Genomic DNA, 24,746 nt, shown 5'->3' with positions numbered 1-24,746 from the left:
ATAGGAGGTATACCTGAAATTTCCATTAAAAAAGAAAAAAGACATAGAAGAAATAGGCACTAAAGTTAGGTAATTCTCCCCAGTCATTCTTTCCCTTGGAATAAACTCCAGTGTTTTATATCTATGAACTCTACTGAAGAACTTTGTGCCAGTGGCCTTTTCCCAATTCAAAGTAGGTCTATGGACGGTATTTTCTCAACTTTAAGTTTTTCCTCTTTGTTTTCTACTACTTACTAAAATCGGTCCTAATCTCTATGCTAGTATTAAAATGCATCAATTTAGCAATACAGCACAATGCCCCAAGTGCTAAGACTTCCAGTTATGTGCCTGATGGCTTTACTTTCTGAAGCAACCTGCATAGTAAAGATCACTTCAACAATTCTATCTGCCCCAAAAGAATATCAGTAGGGTATTGTGATACAGCAAGACTTAATTTGTCAAATCCACAAAAGAGAAATCTCATTGGAGTCTCAATTATTCCCAGACCCATAAAGGGTTTTTATAGATACATTTTGCTGAATCATTTGAAAATAACCTGTAGACATCATGAGACTCCATCTATAAACATTTCAGCACGCATCTCCTGAGACTAAATCCTTTTTCTTCCATAACCACAATATCCAAGAAAATTACTAATCTCTAATATTATATAATACCAATTCATGTTCCAATTTCCTCAACTGCCTTCCAAAACGTCTTTTATAACCCAGTTGCAATTACACTGACCCATGAACTTACCCTTTTGATTAAGAAAAAGCCCAAGACCCCCTGGAGAGTCTGAAACTCTGTTAACCTCTGAAGAATATTACATTCTTTATGCTCACAAATACTCAGCTTGCTTTTATGAAATCTGTATTAATAACACTGTTAAGTTTCTCATTTTTCAAATATACACTTTTGAAAAAGTGTACCAAATACACTTTTCCAAACAACAATACTCTTCCCTGTCTCCACTGACAAAAATAACTGTTTAAACAAGATAAACTTTTATAAAAAGTGCCATTTAACCCAGAGACTCCATGATTCTACCCCATAGTTTTAGAGATTCTCCATGTTCTGGTATATTCAAAGCAACTTAATATCTCTACAAGAAAGTGATTCTCCCTGTCTTGACTATTCTGTGTAATACTGGAACCTAGCTGAAATCCCACATTCACTCAGGGAAGTTACCTAATTTGCATAGATCTTACTTTCCTTATCTGTAAAATAGGTAGGATATGAGCACCTAAATCACACTGGTTGTTTTGAAGACTGAATGAGATAATATACATACACATATGCATGTACTTTAACTGCATATATGTGTAAGTTCATACATCTATCTAAAATATCCAATAACTGATGCTATTATTGTTATTATAATGCTAAGCACATAAGTTTAAAATGTCTCCTTTTCTTTAGTCCTTTACATATATTCAATATATATTAACAATTAAATGAAAATGTCAGACAAGACAATCATCTAGACACTTAGAAATTTTTGAAATGGAAGGTCCTTCACCACTTCAACTCAATCAAAATAATGTTCCCACTCTGCAATTCATTATGTGTAAAACTTTAAGAAGACAGGGACAGATATTTAATCATTTACCAGTTTCCAGAGAAGGAAACTTATTCTCAGAGGGAAGCTTTTAAAACAAAGGTACCTTTTCTTGAAAACCAATGCCTCATAGAGCACCAGGGATTCCCTCCAAAGAACGAAGATTCTTAGAAAGGCAGAAACCAATAATGAAACAAGAAGTTTTTCATGTCCAGAAGTCCAAAAGATGTGTGTGTGTGTGTGTGTGTGTGTGTGTGTGTACACACACATATATATATTCAACTGATCTAGGAGAAAATATATACATACTTTGATATTTGATAGTAATAAACCATATACCTTGGATTAAATTTTGCTTCTTCCATCATTTTTTTGAAATCTTCCTTGGCTTGCATTATTTTGTTTTTCTTTTCCCTGCGTTCTTCCTCTGCCCTGGTCTTTACATACTGATCAAATACCTATTACAAAAATAAACCAATTTGACAAGTTAGTCTTTCATATAGGTAATCTAAATACCAAAGTGTAGAATCTATTAAAAAAAATACTAAGTCAGTATCTTTGTCCAAAAATAGGAGAAGTATATTAATCATAGGTAACTCAATTATATGCAGACGATCTATAGCAAGTCTAACCTTAAAGCTTCAATTGACAGAACTACACAAGCATACACGCCCTCTGTTTAGGCTTCCAGAATAAAAGTTAAAAGCCCCTTTAATTTTCATTTTCTCTGATTACAAATTGAATACAGGTTTAGTTTTAAAATTTCAAGCAATATAAAATGTTTAAATCAGTCTTCCCAAATCCCTTCTACAAAAAACATTAACAATATGGAACCTATATTTTATTTCTTTGCTTATCTTTAAGACATAATTATTTTCACCTAAAATGTAATCTTGCTTTACACATATTCTATATATTTTTTCCCACTTAATAATGTATAGTCAAGATGATGAACTTTTAAAGTCACAAACCAGTAAGAACACAGAAATGTGCAAAAAAGAAACAGCAACTCTGGAAGCTGAAAAGCACATGGAGAGGTGATAAAGGATTTGGCAGACACAAGAAAGCTGACCCTAAACCAGCAGTCAAGAAAACAAAGCAACCAATTTTTTAAATTAGAGAATTCTCAAACAGCTCCAGAATTGATAACACCAGATACCCATGAAGTGAGGATAGGGTAATGCTACAATAAAGCTTTTTAAGAAGCAGTTTAATCACTAGATCCTCCTTGCCAACTTTATGTATCTGGGGCACTGCCACTCCTAAAACTCAGTAAGGCAAGGGGTTATTCTCTAGAGCAAGGGTTAATTAGCAAATCGCGATCTGCTGGCCAAATCTGGCCTGTTGCCTGTTTCTTTACAGCGCAAGAATAGTTTTGATATTTTTATATGGTTGGGGAAAATAATAGAAAACTTCATGATACACGAAAATTAAATGTAATTTAAATTTCAGTGTCCATAAAGCTTTATTTGAACACAGTCATGCTCATTCCTTTACATAAATCTGTGGATCTTCTCACACTACAACAGTAGAGTTACACAATCATGACGGAGACCACATGGCCCACAAAACCTAAAATATTTATTATCTAACCTTTTATGTTAAAAATTTTCTGACCCTTGCTCTAAAAGGCAAAACACTGTCTCTGGTCTGGGGGAACATAAATTAAGAATGAGGCGTACCAGATTGAGAAAACAGGGAATTAAGCAGTTACATACCACATATCAAGACACAGTTCTTTCAGAACCAATGCAGCAAGAGCAAGGAGACTAAAAGTCCTTATCCAGGATCTAACCAGCCTAAAAATTACTTGCTCTATAGGATCTCAACAAACCAGCCTAAACCACCTTACAGCAAGGGGCGGGGGGGGGGTTCAACCTCAGCACTTTTGACATTTTGGACCAGATCATGTTCAGCAGCATCCCTGGCCAAAAGATGCCAGCAGCACTCCCTCAGTTGTGACAAACAAAAATGTCCCCTAGGGCAAAGATGCTCTGGTTGAGAACCACTGTTCTACAGTAAGGCCAACAATCATGAGAGCCCACCCAGATGCTAAGAATGCCCAAATAGCATCTTAGCGCCTTGTTCTTAATCATTAGCAGTTAGGGTCCACAAAGACATCTAAGGATACTCTCCAACATGAAAAAAGAGACCAAGACAGAAAAAACTTAGGGGAAAGAGAGACTATACAGGAAAATGAAAAATAAGAAAAAAATCCTAAACAATCTCATAAAACTAAGACATTGCAACCATGAAACAAGAAAACTCAAAGAACAAAAAAAGAACTACTAAAACGTGACAAAGAAAATAAAAAATCTAACTGAAGGGTTATTAGACAATAAAGTTGAGAAAATCATCCAGAAAATTTTTTTAAAAGACAGAAATAGAAAACAAGAGAGAAAAGATAAGAAACTCTGAGGACCAGCCCAGAGCACAAATGCTCTGGGCCCAGAATGGAAAAATAAAGCAGCTGGAAGCAAATCAAAAAAGCAATGCAAGAAAATCTACCAGAATTGAAAGATAAATGTTTCTACATTGAAAGGGCCACCAAGTGCCTAGCACAAAGGGCCCTTCCACCAGCCATACATAATCACCATGAAATTTCAGAACACTGAGGACTAAGAGAAGATCCTACATGTTACAGAAAAAATAAGAAGGTCCACATACAAGGGAACAGGTAATAAACAGAAGTTTCAAAAATAACACTGAAAACTATATGCAGAGCAATGCCTTCAAAATCCTGAAGGAACAAGATTTTCCAACTTCAAATTCCTTAGCAAGCCAAACAATTCCAAATAAGGGTACAATAAAAGTGTTTTCAAATATATAAGGCCTCAAAAATTTATTTCCCATGCACGTTCTCTCAGGAAGCTACTACAGAGATGGAATGCATTAAAAGAGAGTAAACCAAGAAAGAAACGACATACAATGCAGGAGACAGGTAAACTACCCCCTCCACAAAAAAAGAGAGATGAAGGAATCCCCAGGATGATGATCAAGAGCTGTCATCCTCAAAAATGACAGCCGTACATCAGGTGAAGAGGGCAACCAGTCCAGACTGAAGAAAGTCAGAAGGCTCTGAAAGAAATGTCTTCTGGAAGATAAAACACTCTAATATTTTTCCAAACATATCTTAAAGAATTCTGTGGCCCCTTAAAAATGTGCATGCACATCTTGGAAAAAGGTAAAATAGAAAAAGTTTTTATTTTTTAATACTTAAGACCTCGGGTTCGATCCCTGATCAGGGAACTAGATCCCACACGCATACCGCAACTTAAGGAGCCTCCCTGCCGCAACAAAGACCCAGCGTAACTAACTAACTAAATACTTAAGACCTCTTTCCAGGTAAGTTCATATATATCCACAAATCTTTAAAAGCTATATAGAAATATATACAATTATCTCACCAGTCCCCTGCTAGGCATGTAGGTCATTTTCAAAACCTAAATATAGCACTGTAGTAGCTCATGAAAGTATCTGTAGGCTGACAGAAGTGGGGAAGAGTGTTGTTTCCAACCCCTCTCCTATCTCAGTGTATACTTTCTTACCTGTAAAAGTACTAAATTATAAATAAAAGCCAAGTGAATTTATATTGTTTCCTTTCAGAAGCTGAAAAAAACTTCATATCCTCTCCTCTAGGATATCCCACACCAAGGTTAGGATTCACTCTCTGAGATGAACATCTCATAGAAAATTAGAAATTCTGGTATGCTTCCAAGTTTCTCCTAATTATTTGTGCCATGCCTCCCAATACAATTGGCTTTACGTTCCCTCATTCCTTATACTTCAGTTTTAAAAAGACTTTTACTCAAAAAGTATGAGAACCTTTGAGTTTTTATTTAAAACAGAATAATGCTTGATACTTTTTCTCTTTCTAACTGTAACTCTATTAAGGAGTTAATAATACCACCAGCTTATAAAATGCCTTCAAAATTAAAAAAGAATTTTAGTTCTCAATACGCACTTGTAATTTAACTCAGAAACTGCAACACTCAGTGCCATGAAGAGTAAGTCATAAAAGTTTTAAAAAGTCTTCAGGGATATTCAGGTTAAAGCACCACATACAGAACAATGAACAAAACAAAGTTCCTGCCCTCTGTGGTAGGAAAACACGGATGGTTAAGATAATTTTAGATAGAATTCTGAGTGCTACAAAGAAAGTAAAGAAGGCAAAGAGACAGGTTAATCAGAAGGCACCTGGTCAAGTATCGGAATGTAATGATTTAGTCAGCTATGCAAACACCTAAGGGAAGAACATTCCAGGAAAAGGGACTAGTAAGTACCCGAATATGCCTGTATTGGCCAAGGCATATCAAGGCCAGCGTGGCTAGAATAAATGAACATAAGAAAAGAGGCTTGAGAAGTATGCAGACATGAGTGTATGTAGAATCTTATAAGCCATGAAAAAGAGTTTCAATTTTACTCTAAATGAAATAGCAAGCAATGCACATTTTTTAAGCAAGGGAACACTGCCTTAATTTGTCAGTCAAACTTTAAAATTAGTCTGGCTGCTGTGTGGAAAAAGAACTTGACTACAGAGGAGAGCAAGACTGGAAGGAGGCAAGGAGATCAATTAGAGGCCACACAGATGATCATGGTACCTTGAATTAGGGTATAGTGAGAGAAATGGTAAATAAGAGGTAAATAAACGGTAAATAATTTAGAAAAAGTTTTGGAGGTAGATTTTGCTGATAAGACTTGAAATGCACAGTGGGGAAAAGTAAAGAATCAAGCTAATTTATAGGTTTTGATAGGGCCATCAACTGAGGTGAATATGAGACCATCACACACAAATAGTTTAAAATAAAAAAGACTACAGTGTATGAAACACAGATGCAAATACATATGGCAAGTCATGTCTTCCTATTATGAGTCTAAAATACATGTCTGGCACACTGTAACTTTCATCTCTTCATAAAATGTCTATGATTAGACCTACATGCATAATGGTACAAACTGTGCAGAGAATTATTACAACAATTAAATTATAAATATGGAAGATGGACACTACTTCTACCAAATGAAATCGTGTAGCTCATCAGCACTATAGCAAGTGGTTCGACATACTCACCATTTTACAGAAATGAGTGTCAGGGTGGTCCAGGTAATTCAGGAAGTATATAAGTTGGAAGTGTGCAATGCTTTAGAGGAAGCAGTAATCACTATGAGATGGTATGTGTCACTGAATCATCGTGGAAATAAATGGCAGCTCAGTAACAAGTTAACTCTAGTTCTTATAATCCTAGTTCAGCAGAGACCTTGAAGCGTCCATTATTACTCTAAGTTTACAATGAGAAGACATTTTAACAGTTGCCACTTAATAGATGTGGACTTTGTGTGGGTAGCATGTGTGAGATAAAAACATGCTGAGTCTTGTCTATCTACGATACAGACACATATATATGTATATGTATATTAGCACATAACAGTTGGGATGGGTCAAGTGTTCAACAATGGGCCTATCAGTTGGGAAGGATTGGAGGTAGGTTTTATTCCTTTTTACTCATCTGTATTTTGCTACTTTTCTACTCTAAATTTGCATCATTTAACCAGTAAAAACTAAGTTAATAAATGCATGTGAAATGACCCTGAAACCTTGGTATAACATCAGTATGTATGAAGCATAAGGACAAAATGTGCATGAGGCAAAGCCATGTCCACAATGGCAAAAAAATCCAAGTATTTCTGAGGCAGAAATGTCCACACAAAGGATCACTATGTTCTAAGGTATGAAACTGTTCTTAAAGTACTATGTTAGAAAAAAAAAAAAGGATCGTACTTTATTCCTTACAATATAAAAATTATACTGGGGACTTCCCTGGTGGCGCAGTGGTTAAGAATCCACCTGCCAATGCAGGGGACACGGGTTTGAGCCCTGGTCTGGGAAGATCCCACATGCCGCGGAGCAACGAGGCCCGTGCGCCACAACTACTGAGCCTGTGCTCTAGAGCTCACGAGCCACAACTACTGAGCCCGCGTGCCACAAGTACTGAAGCCTGCATGCCTAGAGCCCATGCTCCGCAACAAGAGAAGCCACCACAGTGAGAAGCCCGCGCACCACAACAAAGACCCAACACAGCCATAAATAAATTTATATTAATTAATTAATTAATTAATTTAAAAAATTGTGCTGGCAAGGGATATACATTACTTAAATACTGTTATTTTCCTTTTACCTGTTTTCTCTCTTTTGGATTAAGCAATAAGTACCGAGGATCAAAAACTATCTTGTGTAACTCCTTCTCCCATGTTGAAAAAGCAGACACCTTTAAAATAAAAAAATGTATTGCCTCATAATTAAGTTGGCTCTAAAAACAGAAAGGTCACATAATATTGCTTGAAATCTACAGGACATCTGCTTAAAAAGGACACATAATAAAAACCATACTGCCGTTTCCATCACTAATAAATGACAAGCAGTGGGAGGCTAGCAATAGCACACTTCCACACTAATTGGCTCTGAACATTTCTATATTATATAGAAATAACACACACTTAATTACTCATTAAAATAACCACTACTGTGTGACATTTTAAAAATCAGTACATCAGAAAAAGCCTTGAAGATTTGCATTTTGATTTCCCAAGCTTGCTCCAACCTTGTGAACAATGTTGGGATTTAAAGTTGAACAATTTTACTTACTCAAATGAATCTGTGAATATAATCAAAAGGTTGAAATCCCTTCTCAATTAAGCTTCATTAACAGTAATATCATAAAGTACCAGTTCTCCTTTAACCAAAAGCCATTCTGTAGATATTAAAAGAATCACATATACCTTACCTATTCCGCGTAGTCCGCCATTCTGTAATGTTAATATTCGTCTTATATTACTCACCAAAATTTAATGACCCAATAAATGTTAAATGTTATTTGTACTTAAAAGGACAGTAAAATGGCATCTAGTTAAACATGATATTAGCCAGGAAAAAGGCTGTTTGAAAGAGTACAGTGATTTGACAGGCTTCCCTTATCCGCCCCCCACAACATGAGCACTAACCTTAGATTTGACCTTTTAGCAAGACATATTTATATACTTATACAAAACAGAAATATCTCCCCCAAAGATTGTTTTCTGACCCCTCTCTCTAGCAGCATGTCCTTGAACTGCTTCATTCGGGCCTCCAGAGGGACAATGGCCCTTTCTCGGGCAGCTTTAATTTCAGCTTCCATGGCAGCTTCTTTCTCTGAATCAATGTCTTTATTATCGTCTCTCCTATAAAAAAGAAAATATAGGCATCAACTGACAAAATATTAATAAGGAATCTTATTAAAATCTTAAAATCATTGGAATATTCAAGACTCACTACTGAGCAGCATATTTGTGGCAAAAAAGAATTATATTGAGGGTTTCAAATAAACTCTAAGGGATAAGCAACTTTCACTATAATAATAATAATAAAGTTACAATGAGCTTCTAATGATGTTACAGCGGCTGCATTGTTAGGAATGAAAAATACCTTTAATGTGCTGTCTCTCCCTGACACTAGCTGATACACAAAATGAACTACCTTACTTAAAAACAGAAACAAAAACAAAAAACTTATCTAATATTGCACTAAAACTCTATGTGCTAAAATCAAACAGCACAGAATATAATTTTTAGTTCTTGAAATGATACAGGAAAAACAATATTTTCCAAAATGTTTTACATTATAAATGCATACAATTTTTAATCTAATAAAAATTGGTATAAGTCTTAGTAATCTCAAATATTTATTTTGAAAATAAAATGAAAATATCTGCAAACCTGGCCAAGTGGATATGTGAGATATATACCTTACCTACCTGACATTTTTTTTACTCACTTTCTGGGTGATAAGTTGAGATTTAAGTTGAAGGACAGGTCCCAGAGAGCAACATAGGCCCCGGAGTAGTTAGGTGGAATTAGAACTGCTCATCAATGACTAAACTACTTCTTGTTTCTCCAAAAATGCACCTCAGGGCTAAGGGCAACCCTGCTGCTGTACGGTACTCAAGTGAGATTGTAAACATGCAATTGAGTCACCTCTCAAACCTCTGCCCTATGAAGAAGGACCATTCATGTGAATAATCAAAAAAAGTAATTCAGTAACATTCAGGTGTGTTTAAGCAGATCTTCCTTCTTAAATTTGATCTGCTAAGTATAAAAATAAAACTGCTTCATATTTCCTGCATAAACTTAAGAGAATTAGGAAAACAGAACATCAGGAAACTCAAAAGCATGCCATATAGGAAAATGAAGGTAGCCCAGGAGATGAATGGAACTAATAAGGCCAGCCCACAAATATAGTGAGAGGTAATTGGCAATTTAGGGAATGAATCAAAAATAGAAGATATAGTCCGTGACCTGCAGGAACTTAGCGAGATAGTCTGTGACCTAAGATATGCACAAAACAAACAGGTAAAAGCAATTTGCCAAACAATATACCCTCTTATAATAATTCATTTAAGAACTATTTAAATAAAGAGTTAAAAGACATCCAAGAAATACAACTAATGAAAACAAATAACCTTTATAGAATTATACTAAATGAAAATGTCACAATACAAACTATCACTATCTATCTCAATAAAAGAAATAAAGAAAAACTAAGCCAGGAAAAATAGGCTTTTAGCTTTGTACCTAAATAGAGAAGCTCGGGCAATCCACATAAAGGACTTCTTTGACATTCTCCTGATAAAAGCAGTTAAAAACCTTACAGAGTTGTCTATAAGAACAAACAATTAAAAACAACCTGAAAGTTTAACATTGTAGGAACATCCAAAATTATGGTACATAAACAGAATGAATACAGTCATTTATAATAATTAAGAAAACAAACGTCTTATCCTCCTTTTTTTAAAAAAAGAACACAAATTCAGTTGATTACAACCAATAAAAATACTTATACATTTGGTCAAGAACTAAAAAAGTCAACTATAAAAATTCAAACAGCTGTTGTTACTGTGGTCAATTATGAGTGACTCTTTAATATCTTACTTTCTTTAACATTGTTGCCAATAAAGAAATTTTTTAATAAAAGAACCACCCTTGACAGGGGTTGTCTTACTGATTTCTTTGCCATAATTTGGCTGCATTCAATCTGTCCTTTTCAGATAAGGACTACGATAAACCAGTCCATAGTAACATCTTCAAACTTTCCTTTTTGCTGCTAAATAATGGTCCCATGCCTCCCCGGCCCATACACAAACACCCTCTACCCCACCCTTTCACCCCCCATAGTTAGTAACATTCATATTTTACCAAGCATGGGTCAAGCTAATACTTCCACTTATACCACTCTCTTTCTCTCAGAGCACTTTCTAATAAGCTGATGGGTTCCCTCCAAGTAATGACCACGGACACAAGGACTAGTGAAGTGACCAGTATATAAAAAGAGAGAGAAATCTGGGTCTACATTTATCACATTTTTGGAATGGTGTCTGTTGGGGTCTACATTAGGGAGGAAACATTTTTATAAAATTCAGGCATAATGAATGTCTGAAAATAATTTATCAACTAACTCCTAGAATGTCATTTGACTTCATAATACATATTTAAATAACCAAATCTTTTGCACATCTAGCAACAGAAGGGACACCATTTCTACATCCTGAAGCAAAGCTTTTTAATAACAGGCCTAAAGAGAGCAATCATGACTTCTGTCTCCTAACACACACATTACCTGTCCCAATCATGAACTGACTGCGCCTAAACACAGCTTCCAAAAGGTAAAAATCTACCTAAATTACATAAACTGTTAAGTATTACTTACTTCCGTTTTTTGGCTTTAACAGGTTCATCTTCATTCATTTCTTCCATTAATTCTTGTTCTTCTTTAACTATAAGAAAATTTAATTAAACTATCAGAATAAAAATAAGCAAGCCAAAATTTAAATAGTTAGGTATGAATCCTTCCACTAACCACTACTGGAACACTGGTGTTAGCAGCATTTTTTTAAAGCTGCAACTTATAGTTCACTCACTTGCGCTCATAGAGAACTGCCACTTTTGGATGGACAGCATTGTTGGGGTTGGGTGCCCTGGCAAAAAAAACATTTCAAATATTATGAATAGTTATATGCACATGGTACACAATCTTTTCTTTTAAAAAATTACTGTTTATATATCTATCTCATAACACTTCTTTATAAAACATTAAACAAAGCATGATAATTCTACACCTCCTCTATTCATCTTCCCTTTACATTAAATCTTTGATTCATTTTGAAATGTTTATTAACACATGTATTTATCAAATAAATGAATCAAACCCTTATATCTTCTGCACCGGGTAGATGAAGTTTCACTAATTTGGAAATCACTAGTAAGCAGAAAATGTTAGTACCACGTATATATAATCTACGAAGATTTCTCAATTATTATAAATGACATACCAGGATTTGTTTCAATTCAAGTATTAAATGATTCATTTATCATGCTTCTATACTACACAAGGGGGTTCTTTAAAAACACAATCATAATCTGCCTGCCAATGCAGGGGACACGGGCTCGAGCCCTGGTCTGGGAAGATCCCACATGCCGCAGAGCAGCTGGGCCCGTGCGCCACAACTACTGAGCCTGCGCGTCTGGAGCCTGTGCTCCGCAACAAGAGAGGCCGCGACAGTGAGAGGCCCGCGCACCGCGATGAAGAGTGGCCCCCGCTCGCCGCAACTAGAGAAAGCCCTCGCACAGAAACGAAGACCCAACACAGCCAAAAATAAATAAATAAATAGTTATTTAAAAAAAAACCACACACAATCATTTCAATACAATGGCAAATTACCAATAAAACACATGCAATAAAAATATGTACAAATATTTCTATTTATTATATATCATATATACTGAAATGCTATCTGAGCATAAAGTAGATTAAAAGATTATCTCTTAATAAGGTGCAGGAGTCTCCCTAGTCTCAGGAATAAGGCTTATCTTCCCTAAATTTCATCAAGTTTAAAAGACCTTTGCATTTTTATTTTACAAAACTTTAGTAAACTTTATTTTAAAAATACTCTATACAGTTTATTTCAAAATATACATTACTAATCACAAAAGGTGCTAAAAGGCTCACTGAAGAGCATTTTAATAAGCATGGAGCAAGCATGAGCAGTACCTACATATCTTGGACTGACAACCTTGAAAAGGACAAGAAGTTAAAAATATATATATATAATATTTTACAAAACATAATTTTACCCAAATTCTCTACTTTTTAAATTACTGAACTCAACCTAGAAGAGCAGTCTATTTTCCATTTCTCAAATATTTCTTGAAAACAGAGAGGATTTCTAAATTGCCTCACATTTTCCATAAAAATATTAAAAGAGTATTAAAATTAGAGGGTAACTCCTAATTTAAAACTTACTCAGTTTCTTCACTTCTTCCATTCCTTTTTTATGAGGGGGCTCCTGAATAATTTTGTCAACATCCGCCCTTCCAATCAGATCATCAGGTCGGTCCCACATAGAAAGACGGGTGGTAGGATTATAAAAGAAGACCCTCTCATCACCAGTCCAAACAACACACCTATGAATTGATTCAAACATTATTTTCTTATGTAATGGAACATTATTTTATAGTTAGGTCTTTTACTACCATCCAACCAAAAGGGGAAGTGATGGTGGGGAAGGACACACTCATATTATTATTACTTACAGAGAGCAAAATATGATTTTTAGAACAGAAGAGAGCTGACTGGCTGAGGGTAAAATAGCAGCTCAACATACTAATGGAGAAAACCAGGAAAAGCAAAGCAATTTGTGATCAGAATTTAGAGTGCTCAGGAACTGAAGTTTGGCACACTCAATTTTAACCTATCACAAAAGATGAATTTACTAGCAAAAAATAATGCTATTAAGCAGTTCTGAAGCTAAAGAACAGACCATGGCACCCTATGTATTACATAATACTTCTTAATATTTCTTACCAAACCAGATTACAAACTCAAATGCAATCATTTATGAAGGCTTTAATATTTGACTATATCAAATATTAAAAAATAAAGAGAAGTCCCCATCGTGCTATGGCACTGTAGCCCACTACAGCCCACTGTTCCTATTAATTACAACTAGAAACTCAGCAACAATATAGAAAAAAACAAGTACGTAAGAACTCTGTAAGGTTTTTTTAAAAAAATAAACAGACGTATGGAGTCAAAATTTAGAGAAGCAAGGGTATAAATTTCCCCTCCTCCCTCAAACCTCTGCCCTGAGGTGGCCCCTGGTTGCACAGTGATAGTAGCACAGGCAGCTAAAACTCTAAGAGAAACCAGGTCTTTATGACCAGATAATCAAAAGTTAATCCACAGCTGCCATCAAGGTGACCTAGATGCTGAAATCATCAAACAAAGCCTCTATTGTTGAAATAATCAAAGACTTTACAGCAGCAGTTATAATTACGTCTGATGAGATAAGAAAAACAAAAACAAAGATGAGCAAAAACTTGAAATGAATGAAGACAGAAGTTCTAAGCAGAGAAACTGTGAAAAAAAAGAATGAATAGTGTCTCAGAAACCTATGGGACTATATCAAAATGCCTAACAGACACGTCATTGGGATCCCAGAAGGAGAAGAGAATATTGGGGCAGAAAAAATTTGAAGACAAAATGGCTCCCAAAAATCTCCAAATTTGGTAAAAGACATAAATACTAAGGAAGCTCAGTGAACCCCAAACAGGATAAATTTCCAGAAAATCATTTTTAGACACACATAATCAAACAGGTGAAAATCAAATATAAAGAAAAATCCTTGATAGCAGCTAAGAAAAATATGGCACAAAACAAACAGGGAAACAAGTCCAATGATCGTGGATTAATTACCAGAAATCAGAGGCAAAAATACAGTAAAACAACATCCTTAAAAGTTCTGGAAAAAGGAAATGCAAACCTAGAACTCCATATACAGCAAAAATATCCTTCAGGAACAAGGGAAAAGAAGACAATCCCCAATGAAGGGAAACTAAGAGATTTCATCTCCATCAGAATTGCCCTATAAGAAAGTTTTTCTGAAAGGAAATGATTCTTCAAAAAAAAAAAAAAAAAAAAAAAACCCTGGATCTTTAGTAATGAAGGGAAAACAACAGAAATGGTAAATATCAAAGATATTTTCTCCTCTTAAGTTCTTCAAAATATGTACGAAAAATTATTCAAAATGAACCTATATGGTAGCAAGGTTTCCATATTTTATGTGAAGTGGTACAATAATAACTCTAAGTAGGCTATAATGGTTAGGTATGTACAATGTAATCCCTAGAACAACAAAAATTAATGCAAAGAGATATCACCAGAGAGCCAACAGATAAATTATTAAATGGAATATTAGAAAATGTTCAAATAATTCAAACGCAAGTAGTAAAGGGGGAACAGAGGAACAAAAACAGAAAAGACAGAAAAAATAATAGATCTAAATCCAACCAAAAGTTACATTCATGTGGTTGTTCTTTCTGTTTATTTTTCTCAGCCTTCTCAAATGTTTCTTCTTGTTCTTGACTATGTACCAAGCAGAACCTGTTCACCTTTCTACTATTTCCAATGTGGCTTTAATTTCTGTTATTATATTCTGTTATTTCTGATTTCATATTTCTCTTCCATTTATTTCATGAATTGCATCAGAATTGACAGAGTGAATAAAAACACAAGACACTACTATAAGCTGTCTTAAGAGACAAACTTTAAACATAAAGTCATAGAAAGGGTGAAAGTAAATGGATGGGAAAAGATATACCATGCACACAACATTAAGGCAGGCATGGCTATTTTAATAACAGATGAAGACAAAGGGTATTATGAGATAAATAGGGTCATTTCATAATGATAAAAAAAAGACAATCAGGAACACATAACAACTGTAAAGTGTATATAAGCCTATTTACAGAGCTTAAAAATAGATGAAGAATGGACCAATTAGAGAGGAATATGCAATCCCATTATAAAAGATTAATAGAACTCTCTCTCAACAACTGACAGACCAACCAAACCCCAAAACTAACAGTACTAAAGGCCATCTGCTGAACAACAACAAAAAGACAGTGACTTTGAAAGTATCAAAACCAAAGAAAGTGCATGCTTTGACCACAATTAAATCAGTAACAGTGAAATACCTAGAAAAACCCCAAATTAAGGAAATGAAATGACAGACTTCTAAATAATACATGAGTCAAAGAAAAAATCAAAAAGTAAATTTCATAATAGTAAGAACTGAATGGTAATGAAAATACAACATACCAAAATCTGTAGGTTGGTGCTAAAGTAGTGCTTAAAAGGAAACTATGTTAAGCTTTAAATGATTATATTAGAAAAGAACTAACACTAATGATGTAAGAGGACATCATAAGAAGCTAGAAAAAGCATAAAGTAAACCCAAAGTAATTAGAAAAAAGAAAATAAGAGCGGGAAAAGGGGGAGGGGCCTAACCACCCCAAAGCTGGTGGTCTTTACGAAAGACCACAAAATTGGCAAACCTCTGGTTTGACTGATCCAAAAAAAGAACACATCACCACTATGTGGAAAGAAAAAGGGGTTATCACCACAGATCACAGACATTAAAGGATATTAAGAGAATAATTAAGAACAAAGACATCTAAAGGATATTAAGAGGAGACTTCCCTGATGGTCCAGTGGTAAAGAATCTGCCTTCCAATGCAGGGGACACAAGTTGGATCCCTGGTCGGGGAACTAAGATCCCACATGCCGTGGGGCAACTGAGCCCACACGGTGCAACTAGAGAGAGAAAACCTGCTAGCCATAACTAGAGAGAAGTCCATGCACTGCAAGGAAGACCCAACGTAGCCAAAAGAAAAAATAAAGAAAATATTTAAAAAAATAAAAATATAAAAAATAAAAGATATTAAGAGAATAATTAGAACAAATTCAACCTAGATAAAATAAGCAAATTTCTTGAAAAACTTACCAAAGCTGACAGAAGAAACTACAACAAAAATAACTGAATAGTCCTATAATTATTAAAGAAGTTTAATTTGTTATCAAAAACCTTCCCAGGGCTTCCCTGGTGGCGCAGTGGTTGGGAATCTGCCTGCCAATGCAGGGGACACGGGTTCGAGCCCTGGTCTGGGAAGATCCCACATGCTGCGGAGCAACTAAGCCCATGAGCCACAACTACTGAGCCTGTGCTCCGCAACGGGAGAGGCCGCAACAGTGAGAGGCCTGCACACCACGATGAAGAGTGGCCCCCCACTCGCCGCAACTGGAGAAAGCCCTCGCACAGAAACGAAGACCCAACACAGCCAAAAAAAAAAAAAAAAAAAATCCTTCCCGAAAAGAAAACTCTGATCCCAGATGGTTTACTTGTTAATTCTATAAAACCTTCAGGAAAAAGTACTTACTATCATCTTACAAACTTTCAGTAAACAGAGGAATGGAAATCACCAATCACCACCCAACTCATTTTTATGAAACCAGCATAAGCCTAATACCAAAACCTAACAAAAAACATTACAAAAGAAACTTACAGATCCATATCCCACAGGAGTATAGATGCAAAAATACTTAATCAAACATTAGCAAATCAAATCCAACAATATATTAAAAAGATTAATCTACCATGACAAGGCTTATTCCAGAAATGCAAAGCTAGTTTAACATTCAAAACTCAGTGTAATTCACCATATTAAAAGAATGAAGGAGAAAAACTCATTTCGAAAGGTGCAGATTTATGATAAAAACACTAGCAAATTTAAAAAAAAAAAACCTATAGCTAGTATTATATCTGATGTAGAAGACTGAATTTTCGGAATTCCCTGGTGGCACAGTGGTTAAGAATCCGCCTGCCAATATGCAGGGGACACAGGTTCGAGCCCTGGTCCGGGAAGATCCCACATGCCGCGGAGCAACTAAGCCCGTGTGCCGCGACTACTGAGCCTGCGCTCTGGAGCCCGCGAGCCACAACTTCTGAGCCCGTGTGCCACAACTACTGAAGCCCGCGAGCCTAGAGCCCATGCTCTGCAGCAAGAGAAGCCACCATAATGAGAAGCACGCGCACCACAACGAAAAGTAGCCCCCACTCACCACAACTAGAGAAAGCTCACATGCAGCAACGAAGACCCAACACAGCCAAAAATAAATAAATAAATTTATATTTAAAAAAAAAAAAGACTGAATTTTCTCATTCTACATGGCGAATAACGCAGGGATGTTCACCTCTTCTATTTAGCATTGCTCTGATATGATAGTCCTAGCAATAAGAAGAGAAAAATAAGTGGCATTAAAGATCAGAGAATAAGAAATAAATGTGCTCCCATCTGCAGGTGATAGAATTATTTACGTAGAAAATCCCAGAGAATCTACAAAACAGTAATAAATGCATTTAGCAAGAGTCTAGTCTACAAAATTAATATATGAAACCTTATCACATATAAATTTTATATTTTTATGAGGTCAAATTTATTTATCTTTTTATTTACAGTTTCTAGGTTTGGTGTGTCTTTCTTAGGAAGCACCCCATTCCTTCTCCAAAAATGCAACTATATGGTCCTAGTGTTTTTACAGTCCATCTGAATACACGGAAGATAACCACTTGTCCAAATTATCTTCCAAGTTCTGTTGATGAAGGAATGTACTATCAGCGTAACCTTAATTCCCTAATTTATTATTTTCTATTTCTTATAAGATGGGTAAGTGCTAACTCTAAGTTAAACAAATTGTTCAGCTAAGCAAGTATGCTACTTCATTTGGATAATCAAATTTTATTAGTTTATTTTTTTGATATCTTTAGATGTTGCTCTTCAAATTATTATTTCTTTAGAGATAAGCTAAATGTAAAACGTGAAGTTCCATGTTTTCCTTAATTATACTAGAATTCTTTTCCTGGTATCTCAGAGCATCAATCTGACTTTTTGTTTTTGTTGTTTTAAGAATAAAGAGAGGTCAAAATTAGAAGCGTTTTATATTTCCTAGATCAGCAAGCTTTAGTTTCTGGTTCTAAGAGAGTTTTTAATGTTTTGACAAAAATTTTTAAGGTCATTGAGAACTATAACTTTTTCCATTGCTTACTAAGATTGCATCACAAAGATTTAGCCTGCCATAAATTTTTTACAGTCCCGTACAAAGTGCAAATTGAGGGCTGCCTGTATTTGCCATGTTTTATTTGTCTGTAATCTGTGTTGGGTTTTAACTTATTAAAAATTTATCTTTGAACTTATAGTATTTAAACTTTTGTATTTAACTATAGTGGCACAGGGACTTTATTTTTATTTATATATATATTTATATCAATTGACTGCTGCTTTTTTAGGGTTTTTTTTTGTTTCCATAGTTTTTTACCCCCAATATTATGAAAAAAATTGAAACATACAGAAATATCGAAAGACTGTTTCTAGAACAATGAACACTATATACTGACCACCTAGATTTTACATTTAACATTTTATCATATATGCTTTATCACTTATCTATCCTTCCATCAATGCATCTGCCAGTCTTATTTTTCTTGATACATTAAAAAATGCAGATTATCAGTACACTTCACCCCTAATCACTTTATCATGCATATTATTAGCACAGCGAGTTTTGTGACACAAGAATTCTTTGTCCATAGTTTTTCTATTAATGCTGAAATGTCCTGACAGTTTCTCACTCCACATTTATCACTAATACCATTGGAGCTGTATTAGCACACCTAGGTATTCTGAAGCCAACATGAGTTAGTAGAATATCACCTCCATCTCAAAGTAGTTATTGCTATTAATATGGATCAAACAGTGTTTCAGAAATTGGAATCGAAAATTTAGGCTTAGTTTTTTCCCAATAAAGTTAAACATCTAACAAGATCGCTTAAGTGTCTCAGGATGGTTCTAATGGAAATTCTTGAAGAGAACTCTGCACTGAATAATTGGATGAAAATGTATTACAGTCACCACCCCCCAACTCCTGCCTTTAAATTAATTATAAAGAGAGATCAAAACTAGAAGTATTTTGTATTCCCTAGGATCAGTAAGCCCTAGTTTTTGGTTGGATTCCATGACAAAAAAGACTTCCACAAAAGATTTCACCTAGCAATAATGACTTTGAGATTCATCTGTGTTGTTGAGTGTATCTATAGTTTGTTCCTTTTTATTGCTGAATAGCATGCCACAATTTGTTTATCCATACACCTGTTGATGCACATTTGGGGTGTTTCTAGTTTTCTGTTTTTCCACTCCTAGATACCTGCTTATTTGTAATAGCCAAAAACTGGAAACAGCCCAAATAAATTACAAATAAAACTGTTACGAACATTCTTGTAAAAGTATAGACATATGTTTTTGTTTCTCTCGAATAAATAGTGGAATGGCTGAATTATTTATTATATATTCTTCCTAGGAAACTGTCCAACTGCTTTGCAAAGTGGTCCTACCATTTTGAAATTCCCATCAGCAGTGTATGAGAGTTTCAGCTGCTCACCATCCTCTAAAACATTTGGCATGCTCAGTTTTCAAAACTTTTAGCCATTCTAATAGGTGTGGTTTTAATTTACATTTCTCTGAGTACTAATGACAAGGAGCTTCCTTCACATGTGCTGCTTGTAAAGTACATGTTCATGTCTTTTGACTACTTTTTTGTTGGATTGTTTTCCGTATTATCGAGGTGTGCGAGTTCTTTATGTCAGAGTTAACAGCAGTATACATAAAAAGCTCCCACATACCAATAAGAAAAAGACAAGTCCATAAAAAGATGAGCAAAAACTGTAAAGAGGCAATGCACAGCCAATAGACATAAAATAGGTTCAATTATACCAACATTCTGGAAACATACAAGATTTCTTTTCTTATCAGAATACTAAAGATTTAAAAGGAATATCCCTACACTGGTGAGAGTGAGAGAAAACTGGTACGCTCAGGCTGTTGCTGGGAATATTAACTGGTACACCCCCTTCTTCCCACAAAAAAAACCCTTTCTGAGGTCTATTTAGCAATATTCACCAAAATTTTAAATAGCTGTATCACTTGATTCAACAATTTCACTTCTAGAAATAAATCCTACAGAAATACTTGCATGTGTTCCCAAAGAAATATGTATGTATAAAGGATGCCCTAAACAGAAACTTTCGTAATGCCAGGGCAAAAAAACCAAAAAAAAAACCAAACAAAAAAAACCCACAAACAATACAAAAACAGAAGACCACCTAATCACCCATTTGTAGGAAAATTACCTATTTTCATACAACAGAAAACTATGCTATCACAAATAGATTTACATGTACTAAAATTGCAAAATGTCTAGGACATATTTGCTAAAAAATTCAGAAATAATATACTTTCTAAAGACACTGTAATGTGCATGTATAACACACACACATCTCTACACACATGTGCATAAAACACAATATAGCAAAAGGTGCAGAAAGCATATGTACCAAACTTTTACTAACGAGGAAGGGCTTGGTGACAGTGGAATTCTTCTATGAAGTAATTTTTTACTTCATATAATTCCTTTATATTGTATGCTTTTTTTTGTATGCATTCATCTAATATCATATCAGGTCAATGAGAAAATAAGCAAAGCACAGGAATTATAAATATAAAGCATAAGAGAAAAAGTAAGGGATTTAGAATAAATACAAGATACTCAACAAGCAAGTTACAAATGTTCCAGAAAGGGGGAAAGAAACAGATGAAGAAAAGCATTAATTAAACAAATCCCAAAAGAAAATTTTACTAATCTGAGGAAAGACCCAAGTCTGAAAACTGATAACGGCCACAAAACTCCAGACTGGTAGGGTTTGGAATTGGTTACCGGCTTTTCATGTACAATACTCAGAGAAACCACAATCTAGAAGTACATTCTTTCAAACAAATTGTTTTCATAACTTTGATTCTAGAACTGGGTAAATATTTTGCACAATTATTTTTAAAAGGGAGCCTGTGTACCAAGTTGGTAGAATAACTACATAAAAAACAACTATTCCAAAATGCTTTTAAAACACAATGATTTGACTATACATCCCTAGAGTAATATACCCTAAACATAAAAATAACTGGAAAAAAAAAGCTTAAACCGTATTCAGTAATCACACTGTCGGTGATAGTACTGGTCTTGCCTGTGAGAAAAGCAAATGAGTAATTATGTTGCTATCACTCAAAGATGGTTTCCAGAAGAAAAGGAGATACTGAATTAAGATAGATGATGAGAGTCAGTAAAAATCTTGTAGTAGACTTGAACTGCAAGTAATGGTGTGAACTTAAGATGTATCTTTAAATGTATGTATCTTCCACCTCTGTCTACCAAAGAGGTCTAAAAATAATGACTAATTCAGTAGTAACAACTATCCCTAGATCCCACATGGCCTATAAATGCCCCTTCTCACAAAAAGAAACCAGGGCTCCTTGGAAAATAGTTGAATCTAGGTCTGAAATAGGAAATGTATGAGATAAAGATCAAACATGAATCCGATCACATCTCTGTAACTGCCTGCTAACTTGCAGGAAATTCAGGAATGGAGGATTCTATTAAAGAGCACCATGAGAATGCAATAATAAAATCCAGACTGTGGGACTCTATAGAACAAACACATTTATTTTTTCAATATAAAAGCAAGGAGGAAAAAGCAAGGAAAACAAGTTGGAGGGGAATCTGTAGATTATAAGACTTAAGAAACAAGCCAACTCATTGCCATGTGTAGACTGTACACGGATTAAATAAGTTAGAAAAGGAACAGGAGAGAAAGCCCTGATGTGGGGAGAGGAAGAAAAGGGAAAACCAAACATAAGAAGGAAAGAAAAAATAGACTATTCAATGCTAAGATAAAAAGACATAATTTTACAAAGTTCTATAAACATAATCACATATGAGAATATATACACAAAAGCAATTTTAAAACATTTTAAACAATAAAAAAGTAGATTCAGAATCTTAGTGGTTCAAATCTATAATTTTAAACAATAAATATTAATGGCGAGTTCCATGAAGGGAGGAAGACACTGCAGCAGTTGAATTTTGAGCACCCAAAATACAATGAACAAGAACCAAAAAATATTCAGTAGATAAAAACAGGTATTTGAGGACTTCCCTGGTGGCTCAGTGGTTAAGAATCCGCCTGCCAATGCAAGGGGCACGGGTTCGAGCCCTGGTCCGGGAAGATCCCACATGCCGCAGAGCAACAAAGCCCATGCGTCACAACTACTGAGCCTGCGCTCTAGAGTCCGCAAGCCACAACTGCTGAGCCCACGTGCCACAACTACTGAAGCCCGCACGCCTAGAGCCTGTGCTCAGCAACAAGAGAAGCCACCGCAATGAGAGGCCCGCGCACCGCAGCGAAGAGTGGCCCCCGCTCACCACAACTAGAGAGAAAGCCCATGCACAGCAAAGAAGACCCAATGCAACCAAAATAAATAATAAATAAACAAACAGGTATTTGACACATGCTTTTTTAAAGTACTTTTTCTTCCTATTGGATAATAATCATCAAGCATGGCGATCGATCAGTCAAACAGCTTAAGGCAAGTACATACCATGGAGTACCAGGAATAGGAGTAGTAGCCACTGGTTTTGCCTTCTGGGCAGCCTTTTCTTCTTCAGTCATCTCTTCTTCTTTGGGCTCCTATGGGAAATGATATTACTCCCATTAAATTAATATCACAAAACTATACCTGAATATCCCACAAATATAAGGAAGATTGCAAATACCTTAAAGTACAACCAACATAAGGTCTGTTGCTAGCATACAGAGGAGAGACTCAGAGTCAGAATTTCTAAATAAGTTCTAAATCCTTGCCCCCTAGACAGAGCCGAATTGCATAACAGTAGACCCCATCAGCAGCAGGTCCTATCTTACAGACTCACTAACCATCTGTTTAAGAGTAGAAAGAAGGAAAAGGGTATAGAAGATTAGAGGAGACCTCTTCATTTAAGGTCGTTTCTTTTTTCTGCTAAATTCCTTACTGATAAGACAAGACTACCATTGGTCCCTCATTGAATAAAAAAAGCTTCCAAAAAGCAGAGCTCTTTTAGTGCTGTAGAGAGATTATTCCATGCCACGAGAGGACAAATAAAATGCAACGATCATTCCCCAATATGAAGTTGTACTTCTAATTATAACATGTACCAGTCTGTAAGTCAGGAGGGGACATCAGCTCTGGTCCAAGGTCCTTTCTTTCTAGGGGGGTCTTGGTTTAGTATAAGAAGTAATTTAATGAAACTTTCAAAGGAAAAACTGAATTAGAAATTTCAAAGAACCCTAAAATTTCAGGTCAGATTTACAGCAATTATCTAAAACTACAGCAAATGGGTTTCCCTGGTGGCACAGTGGTTAAGAATCCGCCTGCCACTGCAGGGGACTCGGGTTCGAGCCCTGGTCCGGGAAGGTCTCACATGCCGCAGAGCAACTAAGCCCGTGCGCCACAACTACTGAGCCTGCGCTCTAGAGCCCGCGAGCCACAACTACTGATCCCGCATGCCGCAACTACTGAAGCCCACGCGCCTAGGGCCCGTGCTCTGCAACAACAGAAGCCACCGCAATGAGAAGCCCACGCACTGCAACAAAGAGTAGCCGCCGCTCGCTGCAACTAGAGAAAGCCCGCGCACAGCAACGAAGACCCAACACAGCCAAAAATAAAATACATTTATAAAAAATAAAAATGAAACTACAGCAAATGGATTTTCAGTTACAAGTAAACTGCACCCAACAATCAATGCCGGCTCCCAGGGAAACAGGTAATGGCCCTTTACCTCTTTTATCTCCTTTATTGGCTCTTCTTTAGGATCCTCCTCCTCCGTCTCCATTGGCAGAGGTTCTTCAGAAGGTTCTTTAATTGGCTCTTTAATCTTCTCCTCTAATTTTTCTATTAAAAATTGAGATAACATCACACAGTGGTTCTGATGTAACTTCTGATGAACTTTCAGAGACTAAGCAGTTAAGATATTCCATTTCTAGTTATTAACCACAAAAATAAAATGTTCTTCCTTGTAATATCATTGATTTGAATCTAATGTAATGTTCAACTTCAAATACCTTGCTATACCAATTAGGAAACTGTCAGCAGAAAAGAACTACTAGGATTTCAGAGGGACATAAAGTCTTTCAGGTCATTCACATATCATTTGTAGCAATCATTCATTCTGCTGAAAGGGATAACATACTAAAAAACAGAAACAGGGACTTGTGAAATAGAAAATTATGAGTCCTCTTCCCCCAAGATTCCAACAGCCTAAAGTTTTTCTTCAGAACACATACAATAAACACATTCCTTCCTGATCATTACTATCAATCTCAATAATGATAACGATAATTATTCAGTAGAATAATTATGCAAT

The 24,746-nt window shown here is 35.5% G+C and overlaps 1 protein-coding gene across 14 annotated transcripts in view; it reads right to left on the bottom strand.

Annotated features, from left to right (window-relative positions):
* TCERG1 (transcription elongation regulator 1) overlaps positions 1–24,746 on the bottom strand; it is a 58,908-nt gene that overhangs the window by 13,610 nt on the left and 20,552 nt on the right. For 6 of the 14 annotated variants that reach the window (XR_014241991.1, XM_082382645.1, XM_082382646.1 and 3 more), the window contains 9 exons: positions 24,162–24,274; positions 22,946–23,034; positions 12,870–13,030; positions 11,488–11,544; positions 11,277–11,343; positions 10,145–10,195; positions 8,620–8,755; positions 7,717–7,806; positions 1,880–1,998 (listed from right to left, as the gene is read on the bottom strand). Coding sequence is in view for 13 of the 14 variants with exons in the window: in XM_082382645.1 (XP_082238771.1) it covers positions 1,880–1,998; positions 7,717–7,806; positions 8,620–8,755; positions 10,145–10,195; positions 11,277–11,343; positions 11,488–11,544; positions 12,870–13,030; positions 22,946–23,034; positions 24,162–24,274 (883 nt within the window). In the remaining variant the exon portion in view is untranslated. Of the gene's footprint in view, positions 1–1,879; positions 1,999–7,716; positions 7,807–8,619; positions 8,756–9,868; positions 9,899–10,144; positions 10,196–11,276; positions 11,344–11,487; positions 11,545–12,869; positions 13,031–22,945; positions 23,035–24,161; positions 24,275–24,746 lie in introns of all 14 variants that reach the window. The other 8 variants (XM_082382651.1, XM_082382653.1, XM_082382648.1 and 5 more) reach the window with 2 other exon arrangements.

This window comes from Balaenoptera borealis (genome assembly GCF_965194805.1).
Source record: "Balaenoptera borealis genome assembly, chromosome: 2".
Lineage (NCBI taxonomy): Eukaryota > Metazoa > Chordata > Mammalia > Artiodactyla > Balaenopteridae > Balaenoptera > Balaenoptera borealis.
The sequence above is the reverse complement of the archived record's forward strand: the minus strand, read 5'-3'. Positions and strand labels throughout refer to the sequence as shown.